The sequence below is a fragment of the Meles meles genome, chromosome 13, assembly GCF_922984935.1.
Source record: "Meles meles chromosome 13, mMelMel3.1 paternal haplotype, whole genome shotgun sequence".
NCBI classification, from domain to species: Eukaryota; Metazoa; Chordata; class Mammalia; order Carnivora; family Mustelidae; genus Meles; species Meles meles.
Window position 1 is genome coordinate 47,230,638 of NC_060078.1, and position 15,022 is coordinate 47,245,659.

Sequence of the window (15,022 nt, forward strand, 5' to 3'; positions counted from 1 at the left end):
GACCCGGACAGTTTAAACTGAAAGGGGGAGTACCGGCAGGGAGAAGGTGGCGAAGCAGCACCAGTGGGTGGGAGGGGCAGAGCTGATATTCGGGGCCTTTGGTGGGAGCGAGGCGACTTCTCCCCTCTAACCCCAGAAGCTCATAGTCCGGAATTCTCTACTGTGACATTTTCCCCGAAGGGCCGGTCTGTCGGAACCCGGCCCAGCAGTCTCTGCGTCTCCCCCTCCCTTCCCGGGGGTGGAAGGGGCCAGGGGGTGGGGCCAGAGAAAGGGTTGGGGTATCCCAGCCGGCCCCCCACCAATCGCCGCCCCACATTTCAGCTGCGAGAACTGATGGACGCAGCCACCGCTCACCTCGGGGGCTCTTTGCCGGCTATGCGCCGAGATCCAGGCTGAGGTGGAGATCTGGAGCCCTCGGCGCCCTCCTCTCCAGCGGGGCCGGTGGGGAGCGGCCGATGCGCGACCCTCTGGGGAGGGAGAAAGAGCGGGCGGAAAGCCCGCGGGTCCTAGAACAGGGCGGGGGCGGTGGGAACAGCCAGCCCTCTCCTCCCACAGCGCATCCATCCTCAGAGGCTTGTCCAGGACTCTCTTCTCACCAAGACCCCTTTCTAGGGTTTCCAGTCCTGGCGCATCTGGGAAGGGGACCCCTGCCCGGCCGCGCCCCGCCTCCCGGCCCCCGCCCCGCCGACGTCGCATTAGCATGAGCGACGCAAGTGGCCCGGGCACCACTCGGGGGCCGAGACTCGCCGCGTCACAGCCCCGAGTGGAAAGGGAAAAAAGAGGAGGCGGCGGAGGAGGAGGCAAGAGCCGACGCGAGGGGAGGGGAGAGCGGCTGCTGGGCAAGCGAGCCGGCGGGCGGGCGGCAGCAGCATGCCCCTCGGCCCGCGCGGGCGGCTTTTCAACGCTTCGGGGACGGCACCCGGGGAGCGGGAGGTGCAGCGTGCTCAGTCTCTAGCCCTGGCCCCTCGGCGCGCCCGCCTTCCCTGACCGCCCCTGAGCCCAGCAGCGGCGGGTCCCGGCTCGGCTCCGAACAGCCGCGGCGTCTCGAGGGGCAGGGTCTTTGCCTTTCCTGGGACACATGAGCCCTGCAGCCACCTGAGACACAGGGGGCGCTGCGCCGCGCGGACCGCGCCGGCGAAGTTCGGTGCCCTGGTCTCTGCACTGCAGGGTGCCCGCGCTCGGCCCCGGCGGAGGCGTCCTCGGAAGAGCGGCGGAGTAGAGGCGATGGAACCCGCGGCGCCGGTGGGCCCGGCCAGGGCGGCAGCCATCAAGCTGTCGGAGGCGATGGGCGCCGTGCTGCAGGATCCCCGGCGGCAGCGGCGCCTGGTGCTGGTCATCGTGTGCATAGCGCTGTTCCTGGACAACATGCTGTACATGGTCATCGTGCCCATCGTGCCCGACTACATTGCCCACATGCAGAAGGCCAGCAGGAACACCCCGAGCACCGAAGCATCCACCCTGCAGCCGTCCACTCCAGCCAATGGCGGTGCCAACATGGGCAACACTTCAGAGTCCCCGAAGGCAGAGACAGAGAGTGAGGACGTGAAGATTGGGGTGCTGTTTGCCTCTAAAGCCATCCTGCAGCTGCTGGTGAACCCCCTGAGCGGGCCCTTTATTGACCGCATGAGCTACGACGTGCCGCTGCTTATCGGCCTGGGCGTCTTGTTCGCCTCCACCTTGCTGTTCGCGTTCGCGGAAGACTACGCTACGCTCTTCGCCGCGCGCAGCCTGCAGGGCCTGGGCTCGGCCTTTGCGGACACGTCTGGCATTGCCATGATCGCCGACAAGTATCCGGAGGAGCCGGAGCGCAGCCGCGCGCTGGGCGTGGCGCTGGCCTTTATCAGCTTTGGAAGTCTGGTGGCGCCACCCTTCGGGGGCTTCCTCTACGAGTTCGCGGGCAAGCACGTGCCCTTTCTTGTGCTCGCCGCTGTTTCGCTGTTCGACGCGCTGTTGCTGCTGGTAGTGGCCAAGCCCTTCTCAGCTGCGACGCGGGCACGGGCCAACCTGCCGGTGGGCACACCCATCCACCGCCTCATGCTGGACCCTTACATCGCCGTGGTGGCCGGGGCGCTGACCACCTGTAACATCCCCCTCGCCTTCCTCGAGCCTACCATCGCCACGTGGATGGAGCACACGATGGCGGCGTCTGAATGGGAGACGGGCATGGCCTGGCTGCCAGCCTTTGTGCCGCATGTGCTAGGCGTCTACCTCACCGTGCGCCTGGCGGCGCGCTACCCACACCTGCAGTGGCTGTACGGAGCCCTCGGGCTGGCAGTGATCGGAGCCAGCTCCTGCGTGGTGCCTGCCTGCCGCTCCTTCGCACCACTAGTGGTCTCGCTCTGCGGCCTCTGCTTCGGCATTGCGCTAGTCGACACGGCACTGCTGCCCACGCTCGCCTTTCTCGTGGACGTGCGCCACGTCTCCGTCTACGGCAGCGTCTATGCTATCGCCGACATCTCCTATTCCGTGGCCTATGCGCTCGGGCCCATAGTGGCGGGCCACATAGTGCACTCGCTCGGTTTTGCGCAACTTAGCCTTGGCATGGGCCTGGCCAACCTGCTCTACGCACCGGTCCTGCTGTTGCTGCGCAACGTGGGCCTCCTGAGGCGCTCCCGCTCGGAACGCGATGTGCTCCTGGACGAGCCACCCCAGGGTCTGTATGATGCTGTGCGCCTGCGTGAGCGCCCGGTGTCTGGCCCCGACGGCGCACCTCGAAGCCCTCCGGGCCCCTTTGACGAGTGCGAGGACGTCTACAATAATTACTACACCCGCAGCTAGCAGTCCCGCTACTCCTCCAGGCCACCCACCCACTCCCCCCTCCCTGGATCAGGGTGGCTACTTTGTTAGAGCACTGGCCAGCTCAGGCTCAGGGCCCGCCCCTTCCAACGAGTATTCCACAGCCTCGCGCGTCTTGACTTCCCTGTCGGGATCCCCTCTCTATGACCCCTTTCTGTGCCTCCCTCCCTCTCGTCCAGTGGGGCGTAGAGCACGGAGGCACGCGATGCCATATGGTCCTGCAGAGATAAAGAGGTGCGAGAGGCGCCACCTCGGGGCTCCCCTGTGTAGAACCGTGCGTCTGTCTCTTTCCTTCCGTTTCTCTCAGTGCCAAGTTGGCCCCCTGCACCGCGGTGCTTCCGGCCCGAATCAATAAACTATATCTGTTCGAGACCGAGTCTCTTTACTGATGAGGGTGGGCGGCCGGGCACAGGGCCAGGGCAGAGGGGAGTAGCAGGGTCTAGCCCTAATCCAGGTCTAGCCTGACAAACTCTCGGGAAGCCTGTGGCGGAGGAGATACGAAAAAAAGCAAATCCAGCAAAGGCTCCCATACACTCTGTAGCACAAGACTCCCTTCAACCCGGGACAGCCCCTTCCTTCCAGCCCCAAAGCAGCGCCCCAGGGCGCCGCCCGGGGGAGCCTGAGGACCCGCTCTCTCCGGGTACGCTAGGCCCCGCCCCTTGAAGACACTCCCTGTGTCAGCCTTGGAGCTTTGAAGCGCCGGGCGTGGGCTCCCTTCTAGCCCGGAATCCCCGCCCGCCGCGGCTCGGGTGAGGAGTAGTGGCCGAGCTGTTCCGGACAGAAGTCTCAGTCAAGTGTTCGATAGGTAGCTAGGCTCTACCCTTCGAGGAGCGGGGGAACAGTTGGTGTGTCTGCTTTGTCCTGCCTGTGCGGGTCTGAGTCATGACTGAAGAGGGTGCCAATGTAGGAGCTGGTGCCAACCCCCCACCCTCTTTACCCCACCCTTACCCCGGCCTTAGGGGAAGCATCTGGCCAAGGCTGTCGGAAGTCTCCCCACCTGAGTCTCCAGACCTGCAGCCCCCGGTTTGCAGGCCACTCCCAGTTCTGGAGCCTGCGGCCTGATGAAGGCCGAAGAGCCCTCCAGTTCTGGCATAGAGGGGCAGCGGAGTTGGGATATGCCTGTGTATTAAACAATGCCTGTAAGCGTCTTCACTGCTGGTGCGTGCACGTCTGTCCCCCGTCTGCGTGTTGGGCTGTGTGTGGGGATTTGTCTGTGCAGGGTCTGTCTTTGTGGATCTGTCCGTGTGTGTTGGTGTGTAAGGATCCATATCTGGGGTGGGGGTTGGGGGAGGAGTGCTTTGTCTGGGAGGAGTGTCTGCCTCTGGCTGCGTGGTCTTTAAGCATCCCCAGGTCTGTATTCTCCACTCCCTCCCCCCGACACCACACCCCCCCCCCCTGCCCCATAGTGCCAGCAAGGATGCTACTCAGAAAAGGACTGAGAACCTGCAGTGATCAATAAACAGGGTTATTATTGTTATTTTCATTATCATTTTGAAAGGAGTTGTAGTTTGATTTGAGCCTGGACTAGACGGCGGGGAGGGCCCAGATTTCCCCGGACCCAACCCTCTCAGGGGTTGTGCGGACGCAGCCGGGGCTAGCATAATGGAGTTGGGGGAGCGCCTGGACTGGGGAAGGCTGGTCAAGGGACAGTGGCATGGGTGGAGCAATCTCGGGCCTGGATTCCGCCGCCCTGACACAAACTCGTCTCGGGAGCGGTCCGAGCCAGGGCAGGGGGCCGGGAGGTGGATCGCTGCAGGCGGCGGCGGGGGTGGGGGCGAGGATTGAGAGAGAGAGCGACGGGGTGGGGCTGAGGGAGGGAGGGAAAAGGAGAGAGGGGAGGGAGGAGGAACAGGGGGAGGGAGATCACAGGCGCGGCAGGTCCGCCCGCAGCCAGTAGAGAGGCCGCGGGGATCCGGCGACGTCGGAGTCTCTACCGAGGACAGAGGCCCCCACCGCCGTACTGCTGACGCGCCCCTGGATCCCTTCCGGCTCACACTCCCGCCCCCAGTCTTGCTTGGTGCGTTGGAGCGGCGGCCAACGCGGCAGAACCGAGGAGGGCAGGTGAGAGGGGCTGGGCTGGAGGAGCGCGGCGCGGGGAGCAGAGCGCAGGGAGCCGAGGGCGGTGGAGGAAGGCTCCGTCTAGGGAGGGCGCGCGGATCCAGAAACGCCAGGATCCGCGGGGTTTTCCCGAGTCCTGAACCGAAGCGGCCGTCGGGGAACCACCGGGAGACTGTTGGATTCCACCGCTCTGGCGCTTGCGCACCGAAAGTGGAGGCGGCGGACCGGGAGGGAGCAGGACCGTGAGAAGTTAGGGGGAAAGGGCTGGGAGAGGCTTGACCATCAGGCTCCGCGGCTCCACGTGCACATCCTCGCTTCTCTATTCTCCTGGATCCCCTTGTGCTAAATGCCAAGGGCACTTTCTGTGCCCAGTCATGGCGTTGCCAGGGCTCACGCGGACCCATTTGAATTGCGGGTGCGCTCCCCGACCCTCGCGGAGGCGGGAGGTGGGGAGCAGCCGCAGGTGGCAAGTGTGAGCTGGGTCCCAGGGAGTCCCTGGAGAGCAGGGACCGTCTGTGTTGCGGGGGCAGAGCTGGGATTGGGCGCCCGGGGCAGAGCCAAGACCCTGTCCTGGCAGCCTTCGGAAGCTAGGCTGGTGGCAGTATACATTGGAGGGCACCAAGTAAAGATAGAAAGATACGCGTTCGGATAGACATACGCCTCTTAATTGCCGGCCCATGGGCCAGGGAGGAAAAGCAGCCGGCTGCCCGGAGGACACCAGGCCCTCCCATTTGGTCCCCAGGAAGCGATCCCTTTCCAATCTCACACCTCTCAAAGATACAGGGTTTCCAGCTGCAAAAGGGCCCTTACCAACTGGACCTTGCCTTCCCGTCCTTTCAGAACTCTGCAGCCCTGCAGGACCCTAACTTGGATGCCGGCTGTTTCCATTTTGCAGGGTGTCAGGGCAGCTACCATGCTCTTCAACAGCTCTGGGGGCCACCTAGACCAGAGCATCCTGGCACAGAGTTAGTGTGGGTTCTGTATTCTCTGCCTAGTGCTGCCAGACAGCCCCAGGCTCCCCCATTCCTGAGCCTGCTTCATCCATCTTTCTGAATGCTCTGTCCTTGGGTCATCTGTGCCTGGAGCCTAGCCCCCACCTGCGCTGTGCTTGCTTGGGGTGGGGGATCACATGAGCTAAACATCAGTTTTAGGCTCTTAGGAGAGAATAGAGGATGGGTAAGTGAAAAATCATGGGTGTGTGGCTCTGAGGCTCTGCTTAGCGGGGGTCGCTGCGGGTAGAGGATGGTCTTAAAAATAGACCTTTGCCCCTGTTGTCCTGGGTCACTTCTACTGTAAATAAAAAATTATACATTTTTCATCAGGCTGAGTCAGGTGGCCCCTAGGGGCGGGACTGCCCAGCTGCCCTGTACTGTCTCCCTCAGCATTGCCATGCCACCTACACTAGGAGCCTGCAAACCAGAGACTGATTGCCTAAGTCACAGTCCAACCAGCAGGCTCCAGGACCCTCCACCACAATCCTGCCTTGGCCACAGGCCAGGCTCCCAGTCAGTCCAGAGTGCATGCTGGAGCCCACAGTCTTCGAGGACCTGCATTCATTTACACATGCATTCACCCATGCGTGCATTCCTCTTATTCAGCTACCCAGCCCTGATCCTACTCCATGCTCATCACCCGGCTGGGTCCCAGAGATGAAGCACTGAGCACAACGGGAGAAGCTCACAGTCTACTAGGAGAGATTTGAATCAGCAAAACATGTATCTTTGGATCTCAGGCAGGAACAAAGCGAGTACACTGCCAGTGACCCCTTATGATTTGGAGTGAGCCTGCCCAAATTTGCTCTTTCCCACTCTGGCCTGGGGTGGTCAGTTGAGCCTGGGGGACAGACTTATGGAACAGATGTCAGCTAAAGGCTTGTTGTAGACCTCTCTCTATCCCATCTGGGGACTCAGAAAGGACACTGTGGTAAGGGGTGCTGATCTGGAAGTTGGGAGGTTGGGACCAGGTCTGTAATGAGGCCTGGTGTAATTGGGACCCACGTCCAGCTCTGGCCTCCTCCCAGGAAGGGGTGGAATGTCGGGCTCTGGGAGGTGAAGGGTCCATGGCAGTTCTTTGTGGCTTCTATATTGATGCCTCCCTGCTTCTTGGTCCCCAGGTCTGCACCTCTGCTTCCCCAGCCAGGAGTCACCACGATGCCCATACTGGAAAAAGTTCCCCAAAAGATGGCAGCAAAAACTCCCAGCACTGAGGAGGAGCCTGTGAGTGACTTTTGGAGTCCTGTCCCTTATCCCTACTCCCCCCCACTCACCTATACTTGCTTCCAGAATAGTCCTGTATGGGACTGGCCCTGAGCAGTTGCCTGGGGACCAGCCCTGCCCTCTGCTGGGCATGAAGCCCAGGCTGCAGTCCTGCCCTGAGCCTGGGAGAGCCTGGAGGGGTGGGGAGTGGCTTCAGGAGGTGCTGAAGAATTGCTGACAGCCATGCTTCCTAACTCCCAAGGCGAGGAAGAGCCCTTGACCCGGGTCTGGTACTCTATTCCCAAGGCTTTTCCCTTTCCCAAGTTTCACTTGCAAAGTCTTTGAGCCCAGTGGAGTTGCCTTAGGCTAAGACTGAACTCTCTAAGCCTTGTCGCATCCCAGCCCCAGCTGCTGTCCCTAGTTCAGTCCTGGAGGCTTAGGCACAATCTTCCCCACTGGCTGAAGGCAGTGCCACCCTTCCTTACGCAGGCATCCTCCCTCCCCACCTTCCTAAGTGGTGGAGCAGCCCGTCTAATCTGCAGGTCATTGAGGTGTTGGCCCCTTGGCTACATTTGTCTTCGTGCCAAGTCTTTACCCGGGGCTTCATTTGGAACCCTAATCAGAACTTTTTGGCTTCTCCACATGAAATTGCTCACCACATTGTCCTGACTGTTACAGCTGACAGACAGCTCTGTTGCTGAACATGCCATGGCATGTTCCTTGCATTGGACTGGGGCTTCCTTGAGAGCAGCCCTTCTTTCTCCATTGTTCCTAAGTCCAGTCCAGGGCCTGGCTCACATGCACTGCCCATGAAATGTGTACTGATTTGAGACCCAAATGTCCAAATTAGTGTCCTCATTAGTACATGTCCCTGTCCAGGAAGCCCGGGATAGTCTGGGAGGAGCTCCATAGGGCTAAGACATGTGAGCCGAGATTTCCTGCCTCATCCCCTTTTACCCACCACCGATTCCTAATGACTGAGTCCCAGCACACTGTCAGAGCCCTGAGGAAGCAGCCAGGCCTGCTGATACTCTTGGCAAGGCCACTAGCTGGACTGGGCTTTCTGCAGGTGCCTGCCCACTTGCCCACCATGGACCCCAAGAGAAGGAAGAGGGAACCAGAGCAGCTGGGTGAGGGGCCTAGACATGGCTCTCTTGAAGTGGGCTGAGCAGCCTAGAATTCTGCCCAGAGCACCCCCGTCCTCAAGCATTCCATGGGGTAGGAGCAGCCTACATTTGGCACTGATACCCTCCTCCCTCCCCCTAGGGTAGTGAGCTCTCAAGACAGGATCAGGCAGGCAAAGACTTCCGTTCATTCATCAGCACAGGCTCCCACACTTGGTCCCTGTCTGCCCAGGACAGCTCTGGGGAGGGCTCGAGCCCAGGCAGCAGGACCAGAGCACAGACAAGCTTTCAGCGGGTCCCTTCACTCCACAGCCTGCCCCCACCACCCCAAAGGGAAAAAACCCTGAGAGAAGTTGGCCCCCTACCACCAACTTTGTGAACTCAAATCAGTACTATGAAAAGTCGTGGTTTCTGGCTGTGACTAGCTCAGTGAGGAAGAAGGGAAAGGAGGGGATGGGGAAAGGAGCCAATCTCTCCTTCAGTGTTATACCCTTTGGGTCCAGAGATGAACTAGCTTCTGAAGCCCCAGCTGGGAACAATTCCTAAATTAATGGTGACCAGCAGCCAATATGAATAACGGATCTCTTTTACCTTACACCCATTCTTTGTGGTTTAAAAGTACTTTCATTTAGGATCTCTTCGATCTGATGAGAGGTAGAAGCTATTACCCCCATTTTACAGGGGAGGACACTGAGGCACAGAGGTGAGGGGCGTTGCTTACGATCACACAGCTTGTCAGCATCCGGTTCAATGCGTGAACCCAGGTCTGTCTGGTGCCAGTATCAAGGTCTTTCCTGTACACTTTTTCCCCTCCTGGGGGCAGGCCTGGGATATCAGAAAAAACAAACAGAGGCTTTCTAAGGTCAGAATTCCACTGAGCTAGGTCCTGGAAATAGGCAAGACCCAAGATGGGGAACAAGGATAGGAACAGATGGAGACACACTCCAGGGACCGACCTGAGGACAGGCACAGTCTTATGGACCCCATATAAGATCTGGCATAACAAGTGCCTGTCAACTCTCTATTCTAGGAGTTGCCCAAACTTCCAGTGCCCCCCCTGCAGCAGACCCTCGCCACTTACCTGCGATGCATGCAGCATCTGGTACCTGAGGAACAGTTTAGGAGGAGTCAAGCCATTGTGCAGCAGTTTGGGGCCCCTGGTGGCCTTGGGGAGACCCTTCAGCAGAAGCTCCTGGAACGACAGAAGAATACAGCCAACTGGGTAAGAGTTGCTGAGAGGGGGCAGACTGCAGAGAGGGGGCAACGCAGACAAGGGAACCACAGGGTCGAGGGCAGGGAGCAGACATGGAGACGGGTTTGGATGAGGGGCAGGTAGGTAACAAAGATGGGACAGATGGGGGGATAGGGAAGAGAGGAGAAACAAGGGGACAGCAAGGGGCAACAGTGAGGGGCAGACAGGATGTGGGATGGGAGATAGGGATGGGGACCAAGAGGGGGCAGATGGGAATAGAGATGAGGTGATGGGGGGAGAAAGGGTATAGAGATGGAAAACAATGGGAGTCAGGATGGGGGGACAGACTGGGACAAGGATAGAGAACAGATGGGGAAAGGGATGGGGACAGGTGGGGGCACAGGGGATATAAATGGGGCAGTAGGGAAAGACAGGGTACAGAGATGGAGACAGATGGGGAACAAGGATGGCAGACAGGGATGTGGCAGAAGAAGGTAGGAGTAAGTTCAGGGAAGCAAAGAAGGGGGAAAATCAGGAACAGGACATACATAAGGATAGGCAGGGGACAAGGATGAAGTACAGGAAATTGGGATGGAAGAGAGGGAAGGCATGGGGCAAAGATGAAGGTCAGTCATGGGGGACCGGAGAGCACACAGGCCCCAGCAGGTCACTGGGGCTCAGCGTGTATTTGTGGAACGAAGGAATGAAGCACGTGATCCAACAAAATGTCCCAATCATTCCTTGGGGCTGCCAGGATGGGACGGGTGCTCGCCACAGGCAAGGTGACCTTGTGCAGAGGGGTATGGCCACTGGGGGTAATGGCACCGCTCCTGTTCTCCCCAACAGGTGTCTGAGTACTGGCTGAATGACATGTATCTCAATAACCGCCTGGCCTTGCCCGTGAACTCCAGCCCAGCCGTGATCTTCGCCCGGCAGCACTTCCCAGACACGAATGACCAGCTGAGGTGAGGCCACCGTGCTCCTGGGCTCACAGCTGGAGAGTCTGCCTGGAGCCTGGCCCCAGGACCAGGAAGGAAAGGTGGAGGCTTGTGCCCTGGCTGAGCTCTCTGAGGCCCAAAGCGCCCAAGACAGAGGCCGTCTGGGCCATGGGTCCGGGAAGTAGGTTAGATGAGGCTGTTCTGTGAGGGACAAACACAAGGTCTTCCTCAGAACATATTTATTTGGGATGCAGTGGACAGTAGTGGAAGCTGTGGCCCCCCCACACCCTGGTGTTTCGATGACATTCTTGCCCTGGCTGAGGCCCTGGAAGGAGGTATGTATCCTCTGACCCCACCAGGACTTGAGGCTTGCACTTGGCCCTGGGACACACTGCCCCAGGCTGTCTGAGAGAACCTCCGCGGAGCCCCCACCAGCCCCTAGCTCTAAACAGAGGCTCCGAGGGGGTGGAAACAGTTCCTTCCTGCCAGCTGCCGCCGCCAGAGCCTCCACCATCTGCTGTAATTTCAGGGCTCACTGAACCACTGGAAAGGCCTCTGGGCTCACCGATGTTGCTGGGGGGAGGCGGGGTGCAGTAGGCGAGCATTTGCACAGGGATGTGGCTGGGAGGAAGGTCCTCTGGACAGGAGTCGCTTGGAGTCACACCCAGTGTGGCCCAGCATGACCACGGTTCAGAGAGGAAAAATAAAACTAACCAACAAACAAAAGAGGCAGGGCCCACCTGGGCCTACAGGCAAGGCTCAGCGATGCTCAGAAGACCCCCCCCATCCTCTCCTTCCCCACCGGGACTAGCCCCGCTGAGCTGCTGGCCAGGCAGCCTGTAGCCCGGACCTCCGGGGTGGGGGCAGAAGAAAGTGTGCAGATAGATGGACGAACAGCTTCTGAAAACATTTCTCAAACTGCGTCCAAGGGGGCGTTTTCTTCCTGATGCAATCAAGCCAGGATTCTCATCCATGGACAGTTGAGATGACACAGTCCTGCGGCACAGTTCTCTGATGACATTCCCCCTCCCCGCCTTCCAGCACCCCCTTCCATTTTCATTACCACTAGGGGACCAAATTATTGACTTCCCCCAGGAAACTGGATTTCCCCAAACCTGGGTTCCTGGCCTAGTCTAGGCCCAGCACAGTCCTTTCCTGGGGAGAACTCTACCCCTGACCATCCAGTCTTCTCCTGCCTACTCTGCGGCCCCTCCCAGCTTCCTCTCCCTCCTCCTCCTCATTCACCTTCTAGTGTCCTCTCCTCCCCATTATCCATTATCCCCACAGGACCATTTTAATCCAAGGCTTTCAAAGGACTGGCAGTATGATGGCAGCTGGGGGCGGGGGGGTGGTCCTTGAGCTTGAGAGGTGGGGTGTGGAGTGGAAGGAATGGAAGGTTGGATAGTGGGAAGGAGCCTGGGCCCCTAAGAGGAGAACCTCAGGCCTGATCTCTCTGCAGGTTTGCAGCCAACCTCATCTCTGGTGTGCTCCACTACAAGACCCTGCTGGACAGGTAGGATGGGGCCAGCCTGGGGAGAGCAGTGCCCTGATTTAGCACAGCCTGCTGAATCATATGTCTCCCTGCCACACTAGCCAAGGAGCTCCCAGAGGGCAGAGACCTTGTCTTTTCCAGCTCTGTGCTCCCGGCTCCTGTCATAGAACAGGTGCATTACCACCCCTCCTCCACCCCCACCCCAACTCCTCCAGCATCAGAATAACCTTTACCCCAGCTGACCTGACCATTAATGGGTCCTTTTCCTAGGGTGAGCCCTGTCCCTCCGTGATCTCTTTAAATTGCACTCCCCCACACACCCACATTGTTATGTGCATCAGGAATTTAGGGAATCCAGGAGAAGGCGGAGAAGGAGTCCTGGGAGCGGGAGCCAGGTGATGGTGGGTTCAGCCTTGTTAGTTGCCAGCTGGGGGAATGGTCTCCCCACACTGAGCCCATGGACCTGGCTTCAACCTCACTGGTTTCCTCCCCAGCTTGGACACTTGCTCCCAAGTGATCCGTGGTGAAGGACCAATGTATTTTTAAATTTTATAAAATGTAAAACACTACAAAAATGAATCTGCAGAACAATGGTAAAAGGTACAAAATACACAACCACGTATTTTATTTTTATTTTAGACTTGACAGACAAAAAATTCCATTGTCAAATTGCTATAATAAAAGTTTCTGAGAGCTCCCACTGATTCCCACAGTTCAGTGCGGGGCCTGTACTTCAAGCAGCAGGGTCATGAGACACCCCACCCTCCCCTCTGTCCCAGCTAATGTCAGGGCTGCCTCTTACCCTCAGGGCTCAGCTTACATGGCTGGTCCTTGTCACCCTGAAGCCCTCCCATTTATCAGCTTGTTGCTTGTTGTCTGTGTTTTACCTACACAACCCAGGACCTGTGCCCCATTAGAATAGGGCACTTGTATTTTATTTGCCACTATAACCCCAGATCCCAGAAAGGTGCCTGGCACAAAGGAGTGCTCAATCTGTTTCCTGAAAGGGAGGAGGGAAGGTGGGAGGGTGAAGAGACAGAGAGAGAAGGAAGAGGAGGAAAGGGAGAAAGGGATGGACAAAGGACAAAGGAAAGAGGCAGAGAGAGAGAAGGAAGAGGAGGATGGAAAGGAAGTGGAGGACGGAGGGAGGAAGGAAGGAAAGATGGAAGAGAAGAAAAGAAGGGGAGGTAGAGAAAGAAGGAGGAGAGCAGAGAGAGGGATGGAGGAAGGAAGGAAAGAGATAAAGGGAGGAGGGGAGGAGGAGGGGGAGGAAGGGGTGGACGAGAGGCGAAGGGAGGGAATCAAGAGGGACACAAGATGTGCTGAGACCACAGGAGAGAGAAGACTTTCTACCATGAACTCAGAGAAGGCTTCTGGAAGAGGTGATGGAAGAGTAGGATCTTGCAGGGGTGGAAGGAGTTTTCCAAGCAAATTCGTTGAGCACAAGGGTGGGGTGAAGGCAGGCTAAGGGAAGATCAGCACAAGCGAAGGTGTGAGGGCTGAAACACAAGTTCTGTACATGTAGTGCCCGAGGCAGGGGTGAGGGAGACTGTCAGAAGCTTGAGAAAACCCCAAGGGTTTCTCCATGGGCCATGGAAATAGGGCACCCCACTACTTCAAAGAGTGGGGAATCCAGCTCCTTGATGACCATCCTAATGCAGTTCTGGGTTTTGTGCCCTGCTTTGCCAAATCGAGTCAAATAGCACCAATTCCAATCCCTTCCTCCCTCCCTGCTCTCCAGCCACTCCATCCCCACCGACTGTGCCAAGGGCCAGCTGTCGGGGCAGCCGCTCTGTATGAAGCAATACTATGGGCTCTTCTCCTCCTACCGGCTCCCTGGCCACACACAGGACACACTGGTGGCCCAGAAGAGCAGTGTCATGCCCGAGCCAGAGCACGTCATCGTGGCCTGCTGCAACCAGGTAAGTGGCCCTCTCTGCTGCAGCATCTCCAGCTGGGGAGGGCACAGGAGTACCAGTCCGACTTCACCAAGGGTGCTCAGCCCTTGGAGGCACACAGTGAGCTAGGACAGAGCGGGTTCTCTTGACTCCCAGGAGGTCCCACTTCTCTCCCTTGAGCTGGATTTTAAGAACGAGGAGAGTCATCGATTGAGAATGACTTCCATGGGCTCCCATTTTGGCCCTGACCAGCCAGGTCGGCTGGTCCGGATGGATGGTGGGGTCTTCATGAGACCCAGCAGGGCCTCAGCCGCTCCTCATGAATCACCCAGGCGGTGGCCTTCCTGGAGACCACATGCAGACAGATGGACAGCTTTACAGACGGACTGTCTCCATGTCTAGGCTGTAAGCTCGCCACTTAGATGTATTCATCCTGCCTGATTCTATAAGTGGCTCGCAGAAGGGCTTGGAATCCCATCTGACAGAAGAGCTGAGCAGCCTGTCCAAGGCTGAGAAGGCCTCGCAGACCTGGCCAGTGCCCCCTGCTTACGCCCCACCTCCTAGTAGCCCAGGACTTCACACTGGCTTCCGGGAACCCACAAGGACCCATGAGGACCAAGAGGACAGGCTGAGCATAAGGACCCTTGGCCCCTTACCAGTGCCCACCAGACTATTTATAGATTCTATGCTGAGCCTCCCCCTAATTATTTCATCTGACAAAAAGCTGTTTTAGGGTGTTTTGGTTTTGGATTTTTGTGGGGTTTTTTGTTTGTTTGTTTGTTTGTTTTGTTTTTTGTTTGTTTGCTTTTGAGTTTTGGTGGGTTTTTTGTTTGGTGTTGTTGGTTTTTGGTGTGTTTTCTTTGTTTGTTCATTTGTTATTGTTGTTTTTTGCTAAAACCCAAGTTTAACGCCTACCCAAAGATCCCCCAGCTATTCATGCCACCACGTTTTCTCTTGGGCTCTCCTGACATTTGCAGTCATTGATAGATGCTCAGGGAAAGTCTGCCATCCTAGGTTGGCTCTTCCCACCAGAAGCCCACCTGGAAGTTTGGATACAAACAAGAACTTTTTTCCATTTTCATTAAAACATCAATCTAGTATTTCCCAGCCCCCATATGCTGCAGTATTCGTCCATTCCAGAAAAGCCCTCAAGGCCCCTGCCCTGCACTAGGCCATGCTTATGCTGATCAGGGCATGAGACCAGGTTCTCAGATCAACTGGCAGAAAAGGGATCACAACTTGGGGCTGGAATAAGACCTTTCATGAAGCCCAAGACTTCAGCTTCAGAGCTACTAAATGACAGCTCACACACCTCCCTCGGAACACACG

At 58.0% G+C, this 15,022-nt stretch overlaps 2 protein-coding genes across 4 annotated transcripts in view; both read left to right on the plus strand.

Moving 5' to 3' along the window:
• The first annotated feature begins 788 nt into the window (after nucleotides 1-788).
• Nucleotides 789-3,143, plus strand: SLC18A3 (solute carrier family 18 member A3). Its single transcript, XM_046027430.1, has one exon. It carries the CDS (start codon nucleotides 1,225-1,227, stop codon nucleotides 2,776-2,778), a length of 1,554 nt encoding a protein of 517 aa, XP_045883386.1. The 5' UTR covers nucleotides 789-1,224; the 3' UTR covers nucleotides 2,779-3,143.
• Nucleotides 3,144-4,704: 1,561 nt separating this feature from the next.
• Nucleotides 4,705-15,022, plus strand: part of CHAT (choline O-acetyltransferase) — a 56,565-nt gene continuing 46,247 nt past the window's right edge. Inside the window, exons 1-6 of one of the 3 annotated variants that reach the window (XM_046027203.1) lie at nucleotides 4,705-4,857; nucleotides 6,968-7,070; nucleotides 9,204-9,395; nucleotides 10,212-10,330; nucleotides 11,763-11,816; nucleotides 13,537-13,717. In XM_046027203.1, coding sequence (XP_045883159.1) covers nucleotides 7,005-7,070; nucleotides 9,204-9,395; nucleotides 10,212-10,330; nucleotides 11,763-11,816; nucleotides 13,537-13,717 — 612 coding nt within the window. In that variant the 5' untranslated portion in view covers nucleotides 4,705-4,857; nucleotides 6,968-7,004. Of the gene's footprint in view, nucleotides 4,858-4,989; nucleotides 5,097-6,872; nucleotides 7,071-9,203; nucleotides 9,396-10,211; nucleotides 10,331-11,762; nucleotides 11,817-13,536; nucleotides 13,718-15,022 lie in introns of those variants that run through there. The other 2 variants (XM_046027204.1, XM_046027202.1) reach the window with 2 other exon arrangements.